We start from the raw sequence: 25,241 nt of genomic DNA, 5'->3' as shown, positions 1-25,241 counted from the left end.
ACTGAAAGTATCGGCAACAATGTTTATATTTCAAGTTCAGGGAATTTTGATTCTTCTGCATCGAATACCAACAAACTCACTAGGTTTTCATGGCCAACCCTAGTATATAAAAATCGTGAACGGATAATATGAAAATCAATTTCAGACAGCGACCTCTTACGGACGACATACGCACTAACGCAGCTGATGCTATAGAAACCATTATGACTCCTATTGTTCACATTTTGTCTTCTGTGAACTTTATTTCGGTCCGATTTCGTGAACTGTTGCGACGTTTCGTATTAAAAACAACTCCGATGATTTTTGCGACGTATTCGTCATCTTGTTATTTTCCTTTCGGTGACAAATCTGTCCGCTCTTCACGCGATTTTCGTCTTTATGGTGGTACGATGAAGGTCGTTTATCGCGCGCCGGCTTGGCTGCGCGATTCAAACTTTCGCGCGCTGTCACTCCGCGCCAAGTCTCCGTGATCATCTAGCCGCCTCCGGCGGCCGTCAGGCCATTTGGCATTCCCCAATGTCAAAAAGCCTTTTTTTTCGTGGCGTGAAACCCATCACAAACCCGTCGAAATTCCTCTCCCCGTGCACTTTTCCTTTGTTTGTGAAGACGACCACCGCCAGCTCGCATCCGCCATCAGCAGCGTCCGGACTTGCGCATCAGTGTCGTGCGGAATCGCGAACAAACGCCTCTTGTGAATCTGCCAAAGACGCTTTTCATAAGTTTTAGATTAGAGGTTTTTCGAGATAAAAACTTCTACCACTCGTCTTGATTAGTAGTAATATGAGTAATGCACCCAACCAAAATGGATCAGGTCTAGAGCAGCAGGTAAGCGCCCTACGAGGTTATCCCCAGCGTTTACCACGTTTCTATGACCCGGAAGCCTTTGACAATGGAGGTCGTGTGGACTTCCACTATTGATCGCGACGGCGATGGACCACAAGGACCGAGTCCGGCCCTGGTGGGCCGCTTCGCCCTTGGCGAATTCGCCCGTTTCGCGATTCCTGGAAAGTCTTTGTCTGACGACTCGTTCTTTTCCAGTTTGCTGGTCTGGACTTGCAGAGTCGCGCATCAAGCGGCCGTTACGTGCCCCCGCACTTGCGTAACAAACAGAATTTATCCGAAAGTAGCTACGATAGGGATAGAGACCGTGGCGAATCGAGAGGAGGCAGTGGAAGGAGCTACAATCGAGGTGGAAGAGATAACCGAGGAGGCGACTTTTCCAGCTTCAACACTAGGCTAGTATCGGGGGGTTGTGGTAAGAGGGCGACCTGTGCGGGAATGGGGACCCGTGACCCATTCCAACACAGACATTATTAACTGATTTATCGGTCAGAGAGTGTATCTAGGCGTCATTGATCATGGCCAGCTACACCAGGTGGATTACATCCTGATACATTAAATACAAAACACGTGCTCAGATAAATTTTGTATGTAAGTGATTGCACAGATAACAAATTTTTCTTTGTACAAATCAATTTGACCCATTTGAAACCCCCGAAATCGAAATAACCTGTTGAAAGAATCAGTGGATTTTTAAATTTAAAGAAAGTTAGTTACGTCAGAAATATTTCTGCGCCTGAGTTACCGTTTTAATAATTGTAACGAATTCGCTCCTAAATATTATTAGTCAGTGGAAAAATCCCACGTGTCACACATCCTTTGAAGAATACTCGTCCGATTCTCGTTATTTCGGTGATTTCCCACTTATTCATGAAAGTAGAAAGTAGGATTTGCGTTCAAATTCTCAACTATAATATATAATTATACCCGAGTTGCTCAAGAGCTGGTTTTGCATAATTAATAATGTAAATCTATCAACTTTTATAAAAATATGGTGCGTGAATGTACAGAGTGTCTATAAATATGTGTCACAGCCGACTGAATTAAATTCGTCCGAGTGACGTGTGACGTCAGTGACACTCTAATTATATTCATGTTTCGACGAGGCGGCACAGTCGATACTACGATTACACGATATTTTGTTCGCTTCGAGTTGTTTCTGGGTAATTTTGTTATTTCGGTTTGTATTTGGCCAAACAAATCGCAGATATGTTTGTAATTTAATTTTATCTCCTATTGTTTGCACCCTAAATTGTGTATTGGTGAAAGAGCGAAGTTCAGTTATTTGGTTAATAAAGTGTGCATTTTCTGAAAAATAACTTGGAGCACCAGAATGGAAATTTCTTATCGCTGGTAATCTCGATCGATTTCGAGATTACAATTTCGTGGTAAGAAAATGGATGAGTTATTTTTGTGTTCCGTGGAAATTGATGCTAAAATCCAAAATGTAAAAAAATGTCCCAGAACAAAAATCAAATGAACACAATTTCGTGTTTTAACAAGTCCTTAAAAGGTTATTTATGTTAACATGTTGTATTTCAGTATCAACTAACACAATTTAATTAATTTTGTCACTTTTTTATTCCGTGCGTAAGCTAACGAAGTAGTATAATCGTGTCCATCGGGCGACTGGCTACTTTTAAGTTTTCTCGACGTTTCATGACCCCTACAGTACGAAAATAGGTCTCTCCTTTCCGTCTGTCTGCTGTCTGTCCGCGTCTATGTCTATTTTCACAATTGTGGTTTTGTAGACGGTAAATACATTTTTTTTATTTAATTTTTTTTTTCCTTAAATTCGAATAAACCGATAAAAACGGCCAACTAAAAAGTACCACAGAAAAACATCATTAAAAAATATGGCAAAAAAGTTATTAAAAAAAAAGATTAAAAAAGAGGGGGAAACGGACAAAATAAAATTATCCAAATAAATTTTAACATGGCGTTACCAACTTTTTTTAAAAAACATTTTGATTAGCGGTTTACCATGCTTATGGTAACCTTAAAACATATGCAAAACTTAAATAGTAAAATGTCATACAATTTCGATTTTTTTCGAAAAAAGAGGATGGGTGGGTGGTTGGGGCAAACTTTTTTTTAATTTTCATGAGATTCTACTATGATAGCTGTTTCACTTCTTATTTTTGAGCTAAAAAAATCACATTAAAAATGAGGGTAGGCTAAAAAATACAAAAAAAAATCCCATTTAAAAGATGCCTAAAAGTTACAAAACGAAAAAAACGGACAAAAAACTGGTAAAAAGTGACCCAAGTAATATTATCCAGAAAAATTTTAACATGGCGTTATCAACTTTTTGGAGAAAACATTTTGATTAGCGATTTACCATGCTTATGATAACCTTAAAACGTCTGCTAAACTTAAATAGTAAAATGTTGTGTTACAATTTCGTTTTATTTATTTATTTATTTCAAAAAATTTGTTAAAGGTAAAAAATCAAGACGGATTCATAAATCACAAATGTAAGAGTAAATGTTTTTTTAAATTTTAATAGCATTGCTATGTAAAATTGTGAAGTGACGTCATTATTTTATTGGTGGGAGTTGATCAGGCACATTTTAGTTCGACACAGACGACAGATGATAGACAGACATACAGACAAGAGAAAACGGGAGACCTATTGTTTTATACTCTAGGAGCATGAAACTTCCAGACAACATGAAAGTAGCCATTTGCGGAATTGATTCTATTACAGTGCTTCCTTAAGTAAAGTAGGGCAAATAAAAATCGCCACAAGACAGGATGGGTGGGTGGGCGGGGCAAATTTTTTATTTTTATGATATTCTACATGATAGCTTCTTATTTTTGAGCTAAAAAATCATATTAAAAATGAGGGTAAGCTAAAAAACACAACAAAAAATCCCATTTAAAAGATGCCTAAAAGTTACAAAACGAAAAAAAAAACGGACAAAAAACTGGACAAAAGTGACTAAATTATAACCTTAAAACGTCTGCAAAACTTAAATAGTAAAATGTCATACAATTATACAATTTCGTTTTTTTTTTTTTTTTTAATTTGGATGTCGATGGTAAAAATCAAGACGGATTCATAAATCACAAATGTAAGAGTATGTTTTTTTAAATTTTAATAACATTTACTATGTAAAATTGTGAAGTGACGTTACTACATTACTGGTGGTAGTTGATCAGGCAAATTTGGGTTCGACATAGACGGTAGACAGACATACAGACGGGCGAAAACGGGAGACCTATTGTTTTATACTGTAGGAGCATGAAACTTCCAGACAACATGAAAGTAGCCATTTGCGGAATTGATTCTATTACAGTGCTTTCTTAAGTAAAGTAGGGCAAATAAAAATCGCCACAAGACAGGATGGGTGGGTGGGCGGGGCAAATTTTTTATTTTTATGATATTCTACATGATGGCTTCTTATTTTTGAGCTAAAAAATAATATTAAAAATGAGGGTAGGCTAAAAAATGCAACAAAAAATCCCATTTAAAAGATGACTAAAAGTTACAAAACGAAAAAAAAAAACGGACAAAAAAACTGGTCAAAAGTGACTAAATTATAACCTTAAAACGTCTGCAAAACTTAAATAGTAAAATGTCATACAATTATACAATTTCGTTTTTTTTTTTTTTTCAAAAAATTTGGATGTCGATGGTAAAAAATCAAGACGGATTCATAAATCACAAATGTAAGAGTATGTTTTTTTAAATTTTATTAACATTTACCGTGTAAAATTGTGAAGTGACTTCATTACATTATTGGTGGGAGTTGATCAGGCAAATTTTGGTTCGACATAGACGGTAGACAGACATACAGACGGACGAAAACGGGAGACCTATTGTTTTATACTCTAGGAGCATGAAACTTCCAGACAACATGAAAGTAGCCATTTGCGGAATTTATTCTATTACAGTGCTTCCTTAAGTAAAGTAGGGCAAATAAAAATCGCCACAAGACAGGATGGGTGGGTGGGCGGGGCAAATTTTTTATTTTTATGATATTCTACATGATAGCTTCTTATTTTTGAGCTAAAAAATCATATTAAAAATGAGGGTAAGCTAAAAAATACAACAAAAAATCCCATTTAAAAGATGCCTAAAAGTTACAGAACGAAAAAAAAAAACGGACAAAAAACTGGACAAAAGTGACTAAATTATAACTTTAAAACGTCTGCAAAACTTAAATAGTAAAATGTCGTCTTACAATTTCGATTTTTTTTTTTTTCAAAAATTTGGTTGTCGAAGGTAAAAAATCCAGACGGATTCATAAATCACAAATGTAAGAGTATGTTTTTTTTTTTTAATTTTAAAAACATTTACTGTGTAAAATTGTGAAGTGACATCATTACGTTATTGGTGGGAGTTGATCAGGCAAATTTTAATTCGACACAGACGGCAGATGATTTCAAACATACAGACGGACGAAAACGGGAGACCTATTGTTTTATACTCTTGGGGCATAAACTTCCAGACAACATGAAAGTAGCCATTTGCGGAATTGATTGTATTACAGTGCTTCCTTAAGTAAAGTAGGGCAAATAAAAATCGCCACAAGAGAGGATGGGTGGGTGGGCGGGGCAATTTTTTTTTTTTTAATTTTAATGTGATTCTACTATGGTGGCAATTAATCCACTTCTTATTTTTGAACTAAAAAAAATCACGTTAAAAATGAGGGTAGGCTAAAAAATACAACAAAAAATCCCATTTAAAACATGCCTAAAAGTTCCAAAACGGACAAAAATTGGTAAAAAGTGACTAAAATAATATTATCCAGCAAAATTTTAACATGGCGTTGGCAACTTTTTGGAGAAAACATTTTGATTAGCGATTTACCATGCTTATGATAACCTTAAAACGTCTGCAAAACTTAAATAATAAAATGTTGTCTTACAATTTCGTTTTTTTTATTTATTTTTTTCAAAAAATGAAACTTCCTGACAACATGAAAGCAGCCATTTGCGGAATTGACTCTATTACAGTGCTTCCTTAAGTAAAGTAGGGCAAATAAAAATCTCCACAAGACAGGATGGGTGGGTGGGTGGGCGGGGCAAATTTTTTTTAATTTTTATGAGATTCTACTATGATAACTATTAATCCACTTCTTATTTTTTATTTTTGAGCTAAAAAAATCACATTAAAAATGAGGATAGGTTAAAAAATATAACAAAAAAATCCCATTTAAAAGATGCCTAAAAGTTACAAAACGAAAAAAAAACGGACAAAAACTGGAAAAAGCGACTAAAATAATATTATCCAGCAAAATTTTAACTTTTTTTAGAAAACATTTTGATTAGCGTTTTACCATGCTTATGATAACCTTAAAACGTCTGCAAAACTTAAATAGTAAAATGTTGTCATACAATTTCGTTTTAATATTTTTTTTTTTTTCAAAAAATTTGGTTGTTGAAGGTAAAAAATCAAGACAGATTCATAAATCACAAATGTAAGAGTGTTTTTTTTTTTAATTTTAATAACATTTACTATGTAAAATTGTGAAGTGACGTCATTACATTATTGGTGGGAGTTGATCAGGCACATTTTAGTTTGACACAAACGGTAGACGCAAGACAGACAGACAGACGGACGAAAACGGGAGATCTATTGTTTTATACTCTAGGAGCATGAAACTTCCAGACAACATGAAAGTAGCCATTTGCGGAATTGATTCTATTACAGTGCTTCCTTAAGTAAAGTAAGGCAAATAAAAATCGCCACAAGAGAGGATGGGTGGGTGGGCGGGGCAAATTTTTTTTTATTTTACTGGGATTCTACTATGATGGCAATTAATCCAGATTTCTAGATTTATTAGTTAAAAAAATAAATGTATAGAATGCGAGCGCAGCGAGCACGTTCAGGTTGCTGAGTAATATTGACAAACGCTTTCAAGAATGACTAAGACACACTAAAGAATTGTCTCTTTAATAATAAGTTAGCTTCCCAAAGACAACACCTAAATGTGCTCGCTGCACTCGCATTCCTAATGTTCTTAAAGGTAGGCTTATATTTTGTTCATGTTTTCTTAATATACAAAATCTTCTTTTCCCAACAAGAAATTGACAATATGTTTAACGATCCTGTTGTTGAAAGAAGACTCTATGGTCTATATATTAAAAAAAAAAAAAGGAAACAAAAATTAAGCCAAGGCCACCCACCCTGATCTCAATTGTGATGAGTTTTTCATTCCTAATCAGACCAATGGGCGGAGTTTATTTCTAACATTAATATTTTTCTAAAAAATTCAGCCTTTTTAAAAACACATTTCATATGGTAATTTCTTGTAGTGATTTTGCAGCCAAACTCCGCCCTTTAGCTCACCATGAATAAAATATTCATCACAATGAGAAGGGGTGGGTGGGCGGGGCTTGTATTTTGTTCATTTTTTCTTCATAAACGAAGTCTTCTTTTCCCAACACGAAACTGACAATATGTTTAACTATCCTGTTGTTGAAAGAAAACTCTATATATTAAAAAAAAAACAAACAAAAATTAAGCTCCACCCACCCGCCCTGATCTCAATTGTGATGAGTTTTCATTTTTAATCAAACCGAAGGCGGAGTTTAATTATAACATCAATATTTTTCTAAAAAATTCTGCGTTTTTAAAAACAGATTTCATATGATAATTTCTTGTAGTAAAATGAGCATTTTGCAGCCAAACTCCGCCCTTTAGCTCACGATGAATAAAATATTCATCACAATTGAAAAGGGGTGGGTGGGCGGGGCTTAGATTTTGTCCATTTTTACTTCCCGAGCGTAAGCAAAGGAAGTATTGTAATCGAGTCCGTCGGCCGACTCTCTACTTTTACGTTTTCTCGATCTTTCATGACCCCTAGAAGACGAAGAAATAGGTCTCCCATTTCCGTCTGTCTGTCCGTCCGTCTGTCCGTCTGTCCGTCTGTTGTCCCGGATTTTATTAGACAGATAATCTCCGAAAGTACTCGACCGATTGTTGTGAAATTTTGTACTTATATTAAGAATATCATGTAGATGGTAAAACGCTAACCAAAATTTGTCTAATCATCCCCACCACTAATGCGATGACGTCACTTCAAAATTGTACATAGTAAATGGGTTTTCAATTGTATAAAATAACATAGTCCTACACATGTAGTTTGCAACTCTGAATCGACTTTTCACCCGAAACGTCCAGATTTTTGGAAAAAAAATCAAAATTATAAAACAACATTTTGAAATTTAATTTTTAATCTGCTAACCAGAATGCTTTGAAATGTTGCAGATGTTTTAAGGCTATAAAGAGCATCATAAATCTTTAGTCAAAAAATATTTGCGTATCCCCTCCAAAAACTTGATTACGTCAGCTCAAAAGTTTGTGGAATAAATCATATCTAAAATGTACAAAATATGATGAGTCTGTACTTGTGAAATATCACTCCATTCATATTTTTTGGATCTGAATGTACAGGGTGACTCAAAAAAATTAATGAATGCGTAAATTTATTTTATTGATTTACTCAGGAACTACAAAACCGAATTCTTTGAAATCCACTGCGAAAAAAAAACATAATAGGCATACAGTCGTCACGTTTCCGACAGCGAGGGAAGTACTGTCTAAACTCTTTAGACCAATTTTTTTCTTAATATATCAAGTTTTTTTTCCCAACAAGAAACTGACAATATGTTTAACTATCCCATTGTTGAAAGAAAATCCTATATATTAAAAAAAAAAAAGGAAAATTTAAGCCCCACCCACCCGCCCCAGTCTCAATTGTGATGAATTTAACATTGGTTGTTAGACCGAGGGGCGGAGTAATTGCAAAATACATTTTTGTCTATTGATTTGAACTAGTTTGCCTTCTCAATTATTAATTAAACCACTATCGAACAAAATATTATGAACATTATTTATAATTGTTATTGTAGCATTATTATACCGGGTGTCTGGAAAATGGCTCTTAAGAATCAACTGGTGAGTCTGGGAAAATAATGATTTTAAATTTAGTTAAGGTAAATTACTCTGAAAAAAGCAACTTCTACAATGCGAGCGTAGCGAGCACGTTCAGGATGTTTCAGTCCCTTACAGTAATGACAAACAATTTTTAAACTTAGATTTTTAAATAACAATTTTTTTCTTGTTAATTTAGCTTCTCAGGGATACCAATGAATAATTTTTTAAAGTGCACCTGAACCTGCTCGCTGCGCTCGCATTCTAAACGTTCTTTTTTTACAGTTTAGAGTCGGATAAGTAACTAAAGAATCTCGGCGAACTGTGTCGGTTCTAGATTTATTACTTCAAAAATAAATGTATAGAATGCGAGCGCAGCGAGCACGTTCAGGTTGCTGACTTTAATATTCACAAACATTTTCAAGAATGACTTTTTAGGCACTAAAAAATTTTCTCGTTAATAATAATTTAGCTTCTCAGGGACACCGACAAATAACTTTGACAACACGTAAATGTGCTCGCTGCACTCGCATTCCAGATGTTTTTTTTTTTTATTATTATTATTATTATTAATTTAGTACCTTGGAAAAATTTACGAATGAATGATCAGCAAGGACACCTAGTTTTAATTATAATAATTATTATTGGCATCTCCCTGTGAAGGTAAATTACCCAGAAAAAAGCAACCTCTAAAATGGGAGCGTAGCGAGCACGTTCAGGACATTTCAGTCCCTTATAGTGATGACAAACAATTTTTAAACTCACATTTTTAAATAACAACTTTTTATTGATAATTTAGCTTCTCAGGGATACCAATGAATAATTTTTTTAAATTGCACCTGAACGTGCTCGCTGCGCTCGCATTTTAACCTTTTTTTTCAGCTTTATTCTCTTACAAGTGTGCAGGAAAGAGTCTCAGCGAAGTTGTTGGGTTCTATTATAAGAATAAATTTCGAGACTTAAAAAAACAACTTAGCTTCTCGAGAACACTGAATAACACCTAAATGTGCTCCCTGCGCTCGCATTTTAAATATTTTTTTAAATAATACGGTCATGTAAGAACGTTTATGAATGAATGATCAGTGACGTTACTTAGGTTTGTTTTGTTATATTATACGTAAATTTTTTTTACGTAAATTAAAAAAAAATAATGAATTAGTTAACTTTATTGGTTAATTTTTGATAAAAATGATCACCAAAGAAATCTGACCTGACTCATACAAATCAAAGCTCTCTGACTGAATATCCACGACAATTTTTGGACTCAATTTGCTGACTTGTTGTTCTCCAATTGCAGCAGGAATCGTCGTGACAACTTCCAAAACGGCGAGACGTTCGAGCGAGATGATTGGGGTAGAGGCGGTAGCCGCTATCAGGAACGGGAGCGTGACTTGCCCCGTAATGATCGTTGGCAGGAGCCCGAGAAGCCGCAGCGAGAGGGAGGCGGCGGCCGCTGGAACGAAACCCGCAACGAGAGCGGAGGTGGCGGCGGCGGCGGCGGTGGCGGCGGCGGCGGTGGACGCTGGAACGACAACCGCGATCGTCGCAACGAGAACGACTGGACTGTACCGATGCCGAGGGACGAGAGGGTCGAGCAGGACCTCTTCGGCACTGGCAACACGGGCATCAACTTCAGCAAGTACGAAGATATACCTGTTGAAGCAACCGGGGATAAAGTCCCGCGTCACATTACATCTGTGAGTTTTTCGGTGACGTTTTCGAGGTGTCTTGACTCGTTTTGTTCCAGTTTGAGGAAGTACAGTTGACTGAGATCATCCGGAACAACATAAGCTTAGCTCGTTATGATACTCCGACTCCAGTACAAAAATACGCAATTCCGATAATTGTAGGCAAGCGAGATGTAATGGCTTGCGCCCAGACAGGGTCTGGTAAGACTGCAGCGTTCTTAGTGCCCATTTTGAATCAAATGTACGAAAATGGACCTCCGATCATTACCCATGGACGCAGCCGACGTAAGCAGTATCCACTCGGGCTCGTCCTGGCACCCACCAGAGAACTTGCCACGCAAATTTACGACGAAAGCAAGAAGTTTGCTTATAGGTCGCGGGTGCGCCCGTGCGTTGTGTAAGTATCGCGTGAGAAATGTTGGATTTTTTTCACATGTGCGGTAATGGATCATTTCCAAACTGGGGTCGCTTGTGAGAATTAAGTCTCGACGGGTTTGGTTTTATTCTACACGCTGCACTATTAAATATTTTCTGTAGTTTATACAGGGTGTATTTTAAAAGATACGATGTATTGCCCAATGAAGCAATTTTTTTTCTTGGGCTTCATAGTTCATTTTTGAAATTCCCATGCAACGTTGCCATGTTATTCCAATATCTCTGCATGAAATATTAAAAGTAAATCTATGGTGATTTTTTTTGTTTTTACAAAATTGGTAACTTTGAATTTGAATATCAAAAATAAACTGTGGTTATAAAGTCGCAGAGGCCAATCAGATTATCAAAAAATATATAGGGTATTCTTCTATTAGAAAAAACAAAATTGCATGTTACGCCCTAAAAATAGAACACTGTATAGTTGGAATTAATTCTTCTGTACGCAACTCCAAGAAGCATACAACTATATTTTACCTTTTTTCTCTGTTTAATAAAATTAATGAGATTATCGTGAACAGCAAACTTAAGGGGACTTGCTAGACGAGATATAACATTTTTTTGGTTTTTTGTATGAAAAAATGATATTAATATAGATGTGTCATACATCAAACTGCAGCTTTTTTCATATTCTAGGGCGCAGAGACCAGTTCAATCAACTAAAAAAATATGGCTGAGAAATATCGTAAAAAAGCACCATTTTCTGTTTTCTTTTCAAGGTTTTTGAGTCATAACCATCATAAAATCGCTTGAAAATTCGCACATGGATAAAACATCACTTTTTACAGGGCGCAGAAGCATTAAATGTTTGTTAGTAGTACAATTTGTTTAAATAATAATGTGTTTATTAAAATCAAAATATACCACAAATTAATGCAAAATACGTCGAATAATTTTAACAGGAATATCAGAGGAAAATTAATGATCTATTGGTTAGCAGAGTTTTTAACCAAAACTAACAGTTATTGAAAAAAATGGGTATCAATTCGACAGAATTTGAGCAGTTAGTTCAGTACTTTGCCGATAGGAGCGCCACTAAAATTTACGGAAGCGACTTTCAGGTAAAACCCTTATGGCCTGCTTTACCATAAGCTGATTGTTAGAATTCTCGGCTGATTTTTCTAATTTATGGCAAGGAACTCAGCTTTATAACAAGCCGCCAGGACCGGCCGTAGTAATCTATTGTTAAGAAAATTAACTTTTACGCAATGAGGTACTATCATAAAACCGAATTAAAACTGGGGAACTATAATATTTTTACTCCACTCAGGATCCTGAATTCAATACACATGATTACTAAAAATTCATTGTAATATTATTGTTAATATATATTTTGCTTTCTTAATTAATAAAACTAATAAACATATTTATAATAATAATAAAAAATATATAAAATACAGCTTTTGTTTAACACGTATAAGTAGCTAAGTGTATCTACTACTTATACTCGAAAACAGTACTCGTATATGTTTTCATTTGCCGAGAGATCATTTTCAAAATATATTTATAATAAAAATATGCAAGTCTTGGTGATGAAAAATGTACTCCTAATAAATTATGAAAGTACATAAAAAATAGAAACAAATTTTATTTATTTTAAAACAATCTCTCACAAAGGCAGGTTCCTCTTTCTTCTTGAATCAATTATTTCGGGCAATAATACATTTTACATATATTTCTTCGTCTTTATAAATTTTTTCTATATTTATTCCATTGGGTGTCCACACAACAAAATAAACTTGTGAAATACCCGTAACAAGCATTTGTCCCTGGACTTGAAAGTAGTAATCATGATTCTTATTTTAGTTTCAATTCTCTGTCTGTCAATGTACAAAATTTGATTATTTTTTTTCTAACCGCTTCTTCGGGAGACAAATCTTGCGATTTTGAAGGGCATTTAATTTCGACTAATGCACTCCTATCCTCTAGAACCCTGTCTGGACTAGCAGCCAAGTAAGGAAATTGTTTTGAAATAAACAAGCCACACCGTTCAGTTTTTATATTTTTATTTATTTCAAAACACTTGACAGCTTTTTCCTCACTTTGCTGTCCATAGTATGTATGACTATTACCTCTAAATCTACTGTACAACAGAGACTCCACAGTTTTAGCTATTGCTGTAGTCGGTCTAAATTTGTAAATACGTCCAAAATTTGAAGCCGTAACCCTAATTTCTCTTTCTTTTGCCCAAATGTGCCTGTTGCCTAGTGTCTATTTCAATTTGGTCTAAATTCAAAGATAATTTTCTCAGAAAAACCTCTTTGGCTGTCACAAATGTTTCTACATCCATGACAGGATTTTAAAAAATATTTAAACCATAATCGCAGTCGGGACCAGCATACCTACGTACATTTTTTTACGACATATTTTTTTACGAATACTTTGTCTAAGACGAGCTTGTTTTATAGACGAACAATATTTTTTTGTTATTAAACCAGGACCGTTTTAATCACAATATATTTACTTATCTCCTCTAAAAAATTGATGACGTCACCTCAAAATTTTGCTGAATAAATCCTATCTAAATTGTATAAAATATGATGAGTCTCTTCTTGTGATTTATCATTCCATTCATGTTTTTTGGATTTGCATATACAGGATGACCCCAAAAATTAATGAATGCGTAAATTTATTTTATTGATTTAATCAGGAACTACAGAACCCAATGCTTTAAAATCTTGCAAATGTTTTAAGGTTATAAAGAGCATAATAAATTTTTAGTCCAAATATATTTGCTTATCCCCTCCAAAAAATTGATGACGTCAGCTCAAAAGTTTGCCGTATAATCCTATTTAAAATTTACAAAATATGATGAGTCTCTTCTTGTAATTTATCATTCCATTAATATTTTTTGGATTCGGATATACAGGGTGACTCAAAAAATTTAATGAATGCGCAAATTTATTTTATTGATTTAATCAGGAACTACAAAACCGAATGCTTTGAAATCTAATGTGAAAAAAAAACATAATAGGCATGCAGTCGTCACGTTTCCGATAGCAGGGAAGTACTGGCTAAACTCTTTAGACTAATTTTTTTGATTTTCCCATTTTTCCATTTCTCGATTTTTCAATGTTTCAGTTTGGGATTTTTTCACTGTTTCGATTCTTTAATTTTCCTTCCATTTTTAGGTTTTTAAATTTTTCAATATTTTGATTTTTCAGTTTTTAAAGTTTTAGGCTTTTAGATTTCTCACTATCTCGACTTTTCGATTTTGCAGTTCCATGATTTTTCAATTTGTCGAATTTTTAAATTTTAGATTTTTTGTTCTCGACCATCAATTTTCTGAGTTTTCAGGCTTAGATTTTTTTTGTTTTTTAAATTTTCCTATTTATTAACTTACTGGGATTTCAATGTTTTGATTTTTTGGTTGTTCAATTTCTCGATTTTTTGAATTTTCAGTTTTTGATACGATTTTTTTTTTTCAAAAATGTTCAGTTTTTCAATTTATTAACTTCACGACATTTCAGTTTTACGATTTTAATTTTTTTTATTTTTCAGTTTTTAATTTTTTACGTTTCTGAATTTTTCAATTTTTCAATTTTTCGATTAACTGATTTTTTGATTTCCCATTTCTCTATTTCTTGATTTTTCAATTCTTTCTTCAATTGTGATTTTTCAATTTTACGATTTCTGGATTTTTCAATGTTTCAGTTTTGGATTTTTTCACTTTTCCGATTCTTCAATTTTCTTTCCATTTTTCAGTTTTTCAAGATTTCAGTTTTGAATTTTTTCATTTTTTCGATTTTTCAATTTTCCTTCCATTTTTCAGTTTTTCAGTATTTCAGTTCTGGGATTTTGCAATGTTTCGGTTCTTCAATTTTTCCATTTATTGATGTTTCGATTTCTCGGTTTTTCAATTTTTCGATAGGTATTTTAATTTTTCAATTTTTAAGTTCTAGATGTTGCGTTAATTTTTTGTTTTCCTTGATGTTTCGATTTTTAAATTGTTTAATTTTTAGATTGTTCAATTTCTCTTGCTTTCTGTTGAGTAGGTCGTAATTTATTTCAGACGCGTGTCCTTAATTCCACTTAATTGAACACCCTGTATATTAATTACTACAGTCGAAAAATGTGTAGGTTGGGAAACCGTTGTGATCAAAAACATCTATCAATTAGTGTTTTGTTTTTGCAGCTACGGCGGCGCCCACATCGGCGACCAGATGCGCGACCTTGACCGCGGCTGCCACCTCCTCGTCGCCACCCCCGGCCGCCTCCTCGACATGATCGACCGCGGCCGCATCGGCCTCGACTACTGCCGCTACCTCGTCCTCGACGAGGCCGACCGCATGCTCGACATGGGTTTCGAGCTGCAGATCCGGCGCATCGTCGAGAAAGAGACCATGCCCAAGACCGGCGAGCGCCAGACCCTCATGTTCTCGGCCACGTTCCCCGGCCCCATCCAGATGCTCGCCCGCGACTTCCTCGACAACTACATCTTCCTGGCGGTGGGCCGCGTCGGCTCCACCTCCGAGAACATCACCCAGAAGGTGGTGTGGGTCGAGGAGCACGACAAGCGCTCCTTTTTGCTCGACCTGCTGAACGCCGCCGACTTGACCCAACCGTCCTCCGAGAGCCTGACGCTCGTCTTCGTCGAGACCAAGAAGGGGGCCGACTCCTTGGAGGAGTTCCTCCACATGGAGGGCTATCCCGTGACGTCCATCCACGGGGACCGCAGCCAGCGGGAGCGCGAGGACGCGCTGAAGCAGTTCCGTTCAGGGAACACCCCGATCCTGGTGGCGACGGCGGTGGCGGCCAGAGGGTTGGACATACCGCACGTCAAGCACGTGATCAATTTCGACCTGCCGTCGGACATCGAGGAGTACGTCCATCGGATCGGGCGTACCGGGAGGATGGGCAACCTGGGGCTGGCGACGTCGTTCTTTAACGATAGGAACAGGAATTTGGCGAGCGGGTTGTTGGATTTGTTGATTGAGGCCAAGCAGGAGTACCCGAGTTGGTTGGAGGGCGTGGCGGCCGACGGGCGGATGCCGAGCTCGGGGCGGCGCGGGGGCAAGAGTCGCTACGGGAGCGGCGGGGGTAGCAGTTTCGGCGGGAGAGATTACCGACAGCAGTCGGGAGGAGGACCGTCGAGAAGTCAGAGATCTGGAGGAGGAAGTGCTGGGTATGGGAATAACGGATTCGGAAATAATGGAGGTGAGTTGAAGTTTATGGGAGCGCGTAAGTCCGGCGGCCGTAGGTGGAATTGAAGAATGTAATTGATGGCAGAAAAATAAATTTTACGTGTATGTGGCGGTTTTTGTTTGGGAGTTGCTAAGCAGAGTCGGGAAGATGAAGTACGCAGGGAGCGGCTACGTCCTCTGCTGAGGTTGTTCACGTTGTTGATTTGAAGTTGTTATAGATTTGTTTTTTGTAAGATACGATTGTAAATGTTTTCCAAAATTTGTAAAAGCATGATTTTTTGAAATTTTTCGACTGTCTGTCTCTTCGCTGCTAGATGCGTTTTTACGATTTCTTAGTTTGGTTTTTTTCCAACAGTGTTGTGGCATCCGGCATTTGACTAGATGGACGTCTTCACCATGGAAGTTATTATTGTAGACATAGTTTGGAATAACGGAAAATAATCAAAAGTACTTTATAATCAAAAAACACACGAGTAAGTTTAAAAATGGATAACACAACGCAGCACTTTTAAAAATATGGTTTACCAGGAATTTGAGTTTTAATATAATAAAAGACAGTTACATATTTGTGATGCAGTTTCAGTGTTACCATTTTCTGAATCCTGGTAGAGCTTTCAACGATGTCGATTGATTTATTTGAGTACTTTACATAAATCTCCCTTCTTAGTTCAGTTCTTATAATCGTATACTATAAAAACCGAATGTAATGACAAGTTGAATTGCATACAAAATGGTGTCGAAAGTGCTTAGCACCTCCGAGCTACCGCCACAACTTTCTAGTGTCAACTTGGATCGCATATTTGTTTTTATAAGATACCGGGTGTCTGCAAAATGGTGGATTAACTCTTCAGTACGTGATCTACGGGGGTTTCGAGAATTCTCTATATATATAAAAATAAAATTGGCAACACGGCGGGCACCCAATGCGTGAATACCTCGCTGACTTTCTGATTTTTTAGTAACTATGGTCGCGGAAACCCACCTTTATTTTTTTATTTTTTTAAGACAACCATAACGTCCAACAGTTATTAATAGTTATGCATTGTTATTAATAAAAGAAGCCGTTATTTTTCATTAATAATTAAACCCCCCAAAAAAAATTTAGTAAGACATTTATAAATTATTAACAAAAACTTATCTTGGCCCCGCCCACCCGCCCTTTAATTTTTTCGAGGATATGTCATTTGGCAATATCAGTTTTATCTTGGAAAGTACAGTGCCGTCAAAATAGGTCGGTATGAAATTTTTGTAGATAAAAAAGGAAATTATTTTTAATTTTTGTTCCAGAAAATACAGCTGTTTATATGTTCACAGAAATGATTAAAATTTCAGTGATTGATTTAATTCGATCCCAATGAAATGGATGATCTTATGCTGAAGAGAATTAAAATTAGTCGGCAGGATGAGAAGAACGGGGTGGGCGGGGCTAGTATTAGCTAAGATATGACTGTTTTCGGCAAATCACATATCTTTCATAAAAATCGAGGGTGGGTGGGCGGGGCTAGTACTTGTTAAAATAAGACTGATTTTGGCAAATGACACCCTTTAACAGAATAGAGGGTGGGTGGGCGGGGCTAGTATTTCATAAGATAAGACTATTTTTAGCACTTTTGGCATTATCGATCATTTTTCAACCATTTTCGAAACATAGTTAAAGCCATTTTCTGGTATATTTCAACATCTAAGTCATTTTCGGCTCCGTTTCATCATTTTTCCAGAATCGCCAATTGAAATATGGCAATTTTTACGATTTAAAAAAAAAAATCACTTTCAAATCGACGCAGAAATTCTGAATTTCGCCAAGAATGCGTTTACGAGAAAAAAAATTGGAGCTGGAAATGAACACCATACTTTTTTCACTAAACATCAGAAACATTTTTTGAAGAACCGCTTGTAGTTGATATTTTGATTTTTTTTAATTATTCGGCGTCAAATTTTTACCAATTTTTTTCAAAATTATATAAATATAATTTTTTCTTCCCAAACGATTCCTAAGGAAAAAATCTCACTGCGATGATCTTTCACGTTTTTTTAGTATGTCAGATCTCATAGAATACGAAAATATAGGTATTACCGTTTTCATCTGACTTTTGGATGATTTTATAAAAAAGATGTCCAAACTACTGATTCTTGGCTACTGCGAAATTTTAAATGTTGATTCTAACATTTATCTAGATCTTGGCAAGTATTGGCCCCGCCCACCCACCCTTATTTTCTTCGAGGGTATGCCATTTGGCAATATCATTTTTATCTTAGCAAGTACTAGCCCCGCCCACCCGCCCCTTATTTTCTTAGAGAGGAGGTCATTACCAAAATCAGTCTTACTTTGGCAAGTACTAGCCCCACCCGCCCACCCTTTATTTTCCTAGAGGGTATGTTATTTGGCAAGATCAGCCTTATCTTGGCAATTATTAGCCCCGCCCACCCACCCTCTATTGTTTTAGAGGCCTGCTAAGATATAGTTTCCCCAGTTCCAATTCGGTTTTATAATATTGTGTAGAAGTTAACTTCCCTAACAATAGAACACTTGCTGGTGATGGGCCAGTCATAAATAAGGACTTACCCATGCCGTCACCTTTATATAGAATATAAATTATGACTGTTCCTTCATCGCCAGTAGTAACCTATTGTTAAGGAAGTTATCTTTAGCACATCATAAAACCGAATTAGAACTGGGGAAACTATAAGACTGATTTTGACCAATGAGATCCCTTTAAGTAAATAGAGGACTGGGGGTGGGGCTAGTACCTGCTAAAATAAGATCGATTTTGGCAAATGACAAATCCTCCAAGAAAGGGGAGGGTGGGTGGGCGGGGCTAGTACCTGTCAAGATAAGAATGATTTTGGCAAATGAGATACCTTCTAAGAAAAGACTGGGCGGGTGGGCGGTATTAGTGCCTGCTAGGATAAGATTGATTTTTGCAGATGACATATCCCCTAACAAAAAATATCATTTGGCAAAATCAGTGTTATCTTGGCGAGTACTAGCCCCGCCCACCCACCCTTGATTTTTTTCAAGGATATGCCATTTGGCAATATCGGTTTTATCTTGGCAAGTACAGTTCCGTTAAAATAGTTTGGTAACAAATTTTGGTAGATAAAAAAGGAAATTATTGTTAATTTTTCAGAAAATACAGCTGTTTTAAGAATGTACTTTGTGGTTTTCATATGTTCACAGGAATGTTTAAAATTTGTTTTTTTGAGACGATAGTGAGTGCAGGACAGGTCAGATCACGTTAGGTCAAGTCAGGCCAAGTGCACGAAATAAGAAATAAATTTTATAGCAAATAGTATAACAAAACAAATGATTAGCCCTGCCCACCCACCCTGCCTTTATTTCAGTGACGCTTTTGATTCGGTCTGAATGCAATGAATGATCTTACGCTGAGGAGAATTAAAATTAGTCGGCAGGATGAGAAGAACGGGGTGGGCGGGGCTAGTACTTGCTAAGATGAGACTAACTTTGGCAAATCATATATCCTCCAAGAATATAGAGGGCGGGTGGGCGGGGATAGTATTTGCTAAAATAAGCCTAATTTTGGCAGATGACATATCTTCCAAGACAATAGAGAACTAGAACTAGTTAAGATAATAATGATTTTGGCAAATCACATACTCTCTAAGAAAATAGAGGGTGGGTGGGCAGGGTTAGTATTTGATAAAATAATACTGATTTTCCCATTTTTGACATTTTCGACCATTTTTCAAATATATCCGAAAGTAAGTTGAAGACATTTTATTGTAGCTTTCGATATCCAGAAGTTATTTTCGCTTTCGTTTCTTCGGAAATTTCTACCGTTTTTCAAAAATCGCTCATTGAAATACAACAATTTTTAGAGTTTCGTCAAAATAGCTCTTTATAAAAATGATGTCGATGAAAAAGGAAAATTATTATTAATTGTTGTTCCATTATTCCATTATTAGATTCCACTCCCACTCGACAGAAGAAAATAATTAGCCCCGCCCACCCACCCGGTCTCCTTTTCACTTATTGATTTTATGCGAATTGAATGAAATGAATGATCTTATACTGAACAGAAACAAAATTAGTACTTAGAATGAGAAGAGGGTAGGTGGGCGGTGCTAGTACTTGCTAAGATAAGACTGATTTTGGCAAATGACACACCGTCTAAGAAAAGACTGGGCGGGTGGGCGGGGTTAGTGTCTGCTAGGATAAGACTGATTTTTGCAGATGACGTATCCCGTAACAAAAAAGAGGGTGGGTGGGCGGGGCTAGTACCTGTCATGATAAGAGTGATTTTGGCAAATGAGATACCTTCTAAGAAAAGACTGGGCGGGTGGGCGGGATTAGTGCCTGCTCGGATAAGACTGATTTTTGCAGATGACATATGATTTAACAAAAAAGAGGCTGGGTCGATGCTAGTACTTGCTAAGATAAGCCTAATTTTGGCAGATGACATATCTTCCAAGACAATAGAGGGCGGGTGGGCGGGGCTAGTACTAGTTAAGATAATAATGATTTTGGCAAATCACATACTCTCTAAGAAAATAGAGGGTGGGTGGGCGGGGTTAGTATTTGATAAAATAATACTGATTTTCGCATTTTTGACATTTTCTACCATTTTTCAAATATATCCGAAAGTAAGTTGAAGACATTTAATTGTAGATTTCGACATCCAGAAGTCATTTTCGCCTTCGGTTCTTCGGAAATTTCTACCGTTTTTCGAAAATCGCTAATTGTAATTGTTGTATGTTAGAGTTTCGTCAAAATAGCTCTTTTTAAAAAAATGTTGTCGATGAAAAAAAAAGTATTATTAATTTTTGTTCCATTATTCCATTATTAGATTCCACTCCCACTCGACAGAAGAAAGTTATTAGCCCCGCCCACCCACCCAGTCTCCTTTTCAGTGATTGATTTTATGCGAACTGAATGAAATGAATGATCTTATACTGAACAGAAACAAATTTAGTACTTAGAATGAGAAGAGGGTGGGTGGGCGGGTTTAGTGCCTGCTAGGATAAGACTGATTTTTGCAGATGACATATCCTCCAACAAAAAAGAGGGTGGGTGGGCGGGGCTAGTACCTACTAAGATAAGACTAACATTGGCAAATGAAATTGCGTCTACTAGCCCGGCCCACCCGCCCTTTTTTTTGAGAGGGCTAATACCTTCTAAGATATAGTTTCCCCAGTTCTAATTCGGTTTTATGATGGTACCCCATTGTGTAAATAAAAGCAAATGACAAACCTTCTAAGAAAAGAGAGGGTGGGTGGGCGGGGCTAGTACCTGTTAAGATAAGAGTGAGTTTGGCAAATGACTTATCCTCTAGGAAATTTAATTAAATTATTATAAGAAAAGACACTAGAGGTTCCAGCGTACTTTCAAATTCTTTCCAAGCAGGAATATCTAGAACCTCAAGATTGTTTTAAATTTTCCAAAAATAGAACACCAAAGTCCCCCAAAATTGTTTAAATAATTTACAAATAAAATCTCCATGGGCTCCCAAAATAGTGCACCCAAGAGACTCCCGAATTAAAAAACAAAAACACTGCTGCACTTAAGATTTTTTCAAATTCAACAAAAAATAAAACACTAAAAGCTCAAAAGAATTTTTCAAGTTCATTTTTTAATGTTTTTTCCACTCACTAGTTGATTGTCAAGAGCGCAACGCAGAGTTAATCCGCCATTTTCCAGACACCCTGTATAAGTACGTCTTTCGAGAATTTCTCGACTCGAATCGAATGGTTTTAATTTTTGCAATGTTCGTTTGTATTTTTTAATTTATCCCATTCTTCCTTTTGTTGATTTAAATCCTCCTTTTGTTCATTATCTTCTCCTTGTAATTGTCTTCATTAAGAACTGCGCTGGAGCCCTATCGAGTTGATAAGTCGAATTTATTGAAATCAAGAGAAAAAATCGAGACTTCTAGGGTAAAACTCATTTTATAAAATTTAAATAATATTTAGTACTTTTGGAAATGGCGTCATAACATCAACAAGAACTGGAGTTGCGCTAGTGTAAAACCGGCTTCAAGACACGTGCATTTTAACCAATACGAACGGTAGGTTTGTTGTTTACTGTTATGACTATATGTTCTTCCCAATACTTTTCCACTGGCAGTCCACGTGTTAAAAAACGTCCATTTTACAATTATAAATAAGTTCATATTTCTAGCTTACGGTTAATTACGGACTAGCATCAATGTGATAGTAACTCGATAAACAATGACACTATCTTTAAAAGTCCATTCAATAATGATACAAAAAATTGACGTGACAGTTCAAGTTCAAGAATAATTAAGTATATATGTTTGTAAGGTGCGGTGCCAACGCGGTTGGCGAGCCGCGTGTCGGTGTGCGGTTGCTAATCCGTGGACTTTGTTTCAGGTGGCCACTACGGCATGGACCGCGGCGGCAACTTTGGCGGTAACTACAACTCCAACTCGAACGCCAACAGTCGCGACGACTGGTGGGAAAATTAACGAAGTAATCCAAGTTTTTCTTTCAATAGACTACCCCATTGCAATAGCGGTTCCCCCCAGACCATCCAGGCGTTCAACTTTTTATTTTATGTGCGTGTGTGTAACTTTATTTGCAGGGGCATTACATGAAGTTTTACACTTCTTTCTTCATCTCGTTTTCTTTTTTTACATAGTTAATTTATTGCTCGTCGTTGTCGCCGTTACTCAGCCTGGATGATTGTAATACACTTCACTGACACACATACTATGCATAAATGAATTAATTACGATTACAGTAGATAATCTAGTTATTGCTAGAGATTTAAGGAACAAAAACATTTCCGCAATTATAGTTTGTATTGGCATAATCGAGTGTGTGGTTTTCTTTAGTTGTTGGCGCCCCCCGGGGCGACGGACGCATGTACACATTGTGCAAATGGGTATGTAATTTATATTTTGCTATCCCCAGTACCGATAGCACGTGATCTTGAATAAACTGCGACTTTTAAGTATTGCTGAGCCAAAAAGATGTATCTCTTATTTATTGACGAAACGTTAAACTTATCGAAGACGTTCTAGTCTCACTGTCGGACATGACCGAATTGGGGGTAGGGCTCAAATAGCGTTGCAGTTACAGCTGAGAGGCGCTAAGAGTATTCTTCTGTATACGACTGTGATATTTACCGATCTAACGTAAAGGTTAAGATACGTAGCATATGGTTGGCATCGTCAGTGCAGTCGCGGATAAATCTTAGCGTACGAACAATAATTAACGTAGCGTAAGTCGGTCTTAGTGAAGTTCGCCATGTTAGAGTGGGCACATATTTCGTGCCTCCTACTTAACCTCACTTTCCTTCGGGCGGTTCCGTTCGGTTTCGTTTCGTCTCGTCTCGTCTCGCAGATGTTGTTTGATTCGCACTCCCTGTGATATGGTTAGAAAATTGGTGCCTATTCTAACAGAATGTGATTCTCGTTTATAACTATTTTAGGAGCTGTGACTGCAACCGTGCTGCGATTCAAGCGCCCCGGGGCGGCTCGCCGCCCCCACACCGGGGACGCCGAGCCGACCGGGGGCGGGTTGTTACTAGTTGGAATTTAAAGGGATGGCAAAATGCTCCGTTACTCTCATCTCATGTGTGTCGAGAGTATTTATAACTTATTTTAATGCATTTACAACTTGTTCTGGTAGAAAATGCTGTTACGGCATTATTGATGATAAATAAAAGATATTTCAACTCCACTCGACTTTTTTTCACACCACCCCCTCTATGTACATCTTTATTTTTAATTGTCTTTTAAATTATCGTCGCAGCGCTATTGTGGTATCTCTTATTAGTTGCCGAACACAGGAATTCGCTAATTAAGTACGGTGTGTGGGCAAAAAGTACTGATAATGTTAAAGTGCTACGTTTACCATTATTTATGGGCGTAAATTAAGCTGTTCGAAGTGTAATACGGGGGTTATCGGAACTTTCCTAATTAAAGTCAATTCTAAGTGCTATTTAAATTACACGTTTGACGTTATAATTGTAAGTCACTTGCGTTTAGATACAAAGTGAATCAACAGTTGAACTAATCAACGAGATTGTGGTAAGTAGACTTTTATTTTACGTTATGTGTACCGACAAAAACATGATATTTGAGTAACTCGATTACTGTGTTACTTTGATGAAGAAAATCGGAAAAGTGTGTGAACTGCTACACTTTGATACTCTAATCGCGGCGGGTTATTAGTGTCACGACTGAACAAACAATTTTCTGTATTTACTTAGTGTAATTTACTATTTGTACGTTTTATACACGTCAAATTACCCACAAGTGTGACGTTGATTTCACAGATGTGTGAAACTTGAAACTAACGTTACATTTTAACGCCGAAACAACGTCAACATCAAAATTAGTGAAAATTACAGAAAAAGAAGACATTTTACCTATGATTTAGAAAAGATAAGTGTTGTAATTGAACAGTTTTTAATTTAATCTAATCAGAAGATTCAGCAACTTTTCTGGCACGTCCTGTATAAACAATTCTAAAAAAGTCAGGTCATACTTTCAAACCACTAATAAATAAAGAGCGTATCACACTACAAATTTTAAGTGAGGTTTCAGTTGTAAAATCTTTGGGATGACATCAAATTTTTGGCGAGGAAAGTGGGACAAATTTCAATTTGCGTTCAAATTTAAAAGAATCTGAAAAAAAATCTTCGGGCTCCTGATGTTTTGAAACAACATGAATGAATCTCGGAGAACAATTTGTGTTTTGTTTGTAAAAAAAGGTAATACAGCTCGCTTCGCTCGCTGAAAGAGTCTAGAGGATATGAATACATTATTTAACCTCAAATAAAGCATGACATCACAATATAAATTTCAAGGCAGATGTAGGTACTAAAATTTCACAGGAATCAGTGATTTTGGAGATTATCTGTCTAATAAAATTGCCAACAACTTAACATAAGGAAACGGGAGATCTACTTTTTCCAATTCTAGGAGCCATGGCACATCGAGAAAAAACAATATGCATTATGTATGTATGTATGTTATGTGTATCACAAATAAAATGTCGCAACCCCCAATTGTATAGTTTGTAAAGGAGCGAGATGTGTTGGACTATGTACTTTCAGGGCAAGGGAAGTTCTGTCGAAATAACTTTTGACCAATTTTTTGTGTTGCTTTTTTGCCGCCTTTTGTCTGTCCCCTTTTTTTGTCGCCTTTTTGTTCCGTTTATTTTGCCTGGTTTGTGATCTTGTTTTTCACCCTTTTACCGTTTTTTTGTTTTTTTCCGTGTTTGTTTGTTGGGTTTTCTGACGTCCTTTCTTTTTAACAATTT

The 25,241-nt window shown here is 36.5% G+C and overlaps 1 protein-coding gene across 2 annotated transcripts; it reads left to right on the top strand.

Annotated features, from left to right (window-relative positions):
- Window positions 1-513: 513 nt before the first annotated feature.
- Bel (belle) lies at window positions 514-23,654 on the top strand. Of its 2 annotated transcripts, none has more exons than XM_064066361.1 (6): window positions 514-825; window positions 1,039-1,235; window positions 10,026-10,425; window positions 10,476-10,813; window positions 14,984-16,005; window positions 16,348-16,559. In XM_064066361.1, the coding sequence occupies exons 1-6, from the start codon at window positions 781-783 to the stop codon at window positions 16,371-16,373; spliced, it is 2,028 nt and encodes a 675-aa protein (XP_063922431.1). In that variant the 5' UTR covers window positions 514-780; the 3' UTR covers window positions 16,374-16,559. The 2 variants fall into 2 exon arrangements, with proteins under 2 accessions (XP_063922431.1, XP_063922430.1); XM_064066360.1 differs by lacking the exon at window positions 16,348-16,559 and adding an exon at window positions 22,341-23,654 and having other exon boundaries at window positions 515-825.
- The last annotated feature ends 1,587 nt before the right edge of the window (window positions 23,655-25,241 follow it).

The sequence above is a fragment of the Zophobas morio genome, unplaced genomic scaffold, assembly GCF_036711695.1.
Source record: "Zophobas morio isolate AGI-343-1 ecotype UQ-CSIRO unplaced genomic scaffold, CSIRO_AGI_Zmor_V1 ptg000028l, whole genome shotgun sequence".
Taxonomy (NCBI): Eukaryota; Metazoa; Arthropoda; class Insecta; order Coleoptera; family Tenebrionidae; genus Zophobas; species Zophobas morio.
Note: the sequence above shows the minus strand (reverse complement) of the source record. Positions and strands in the feature narration are given on the sequence as shown.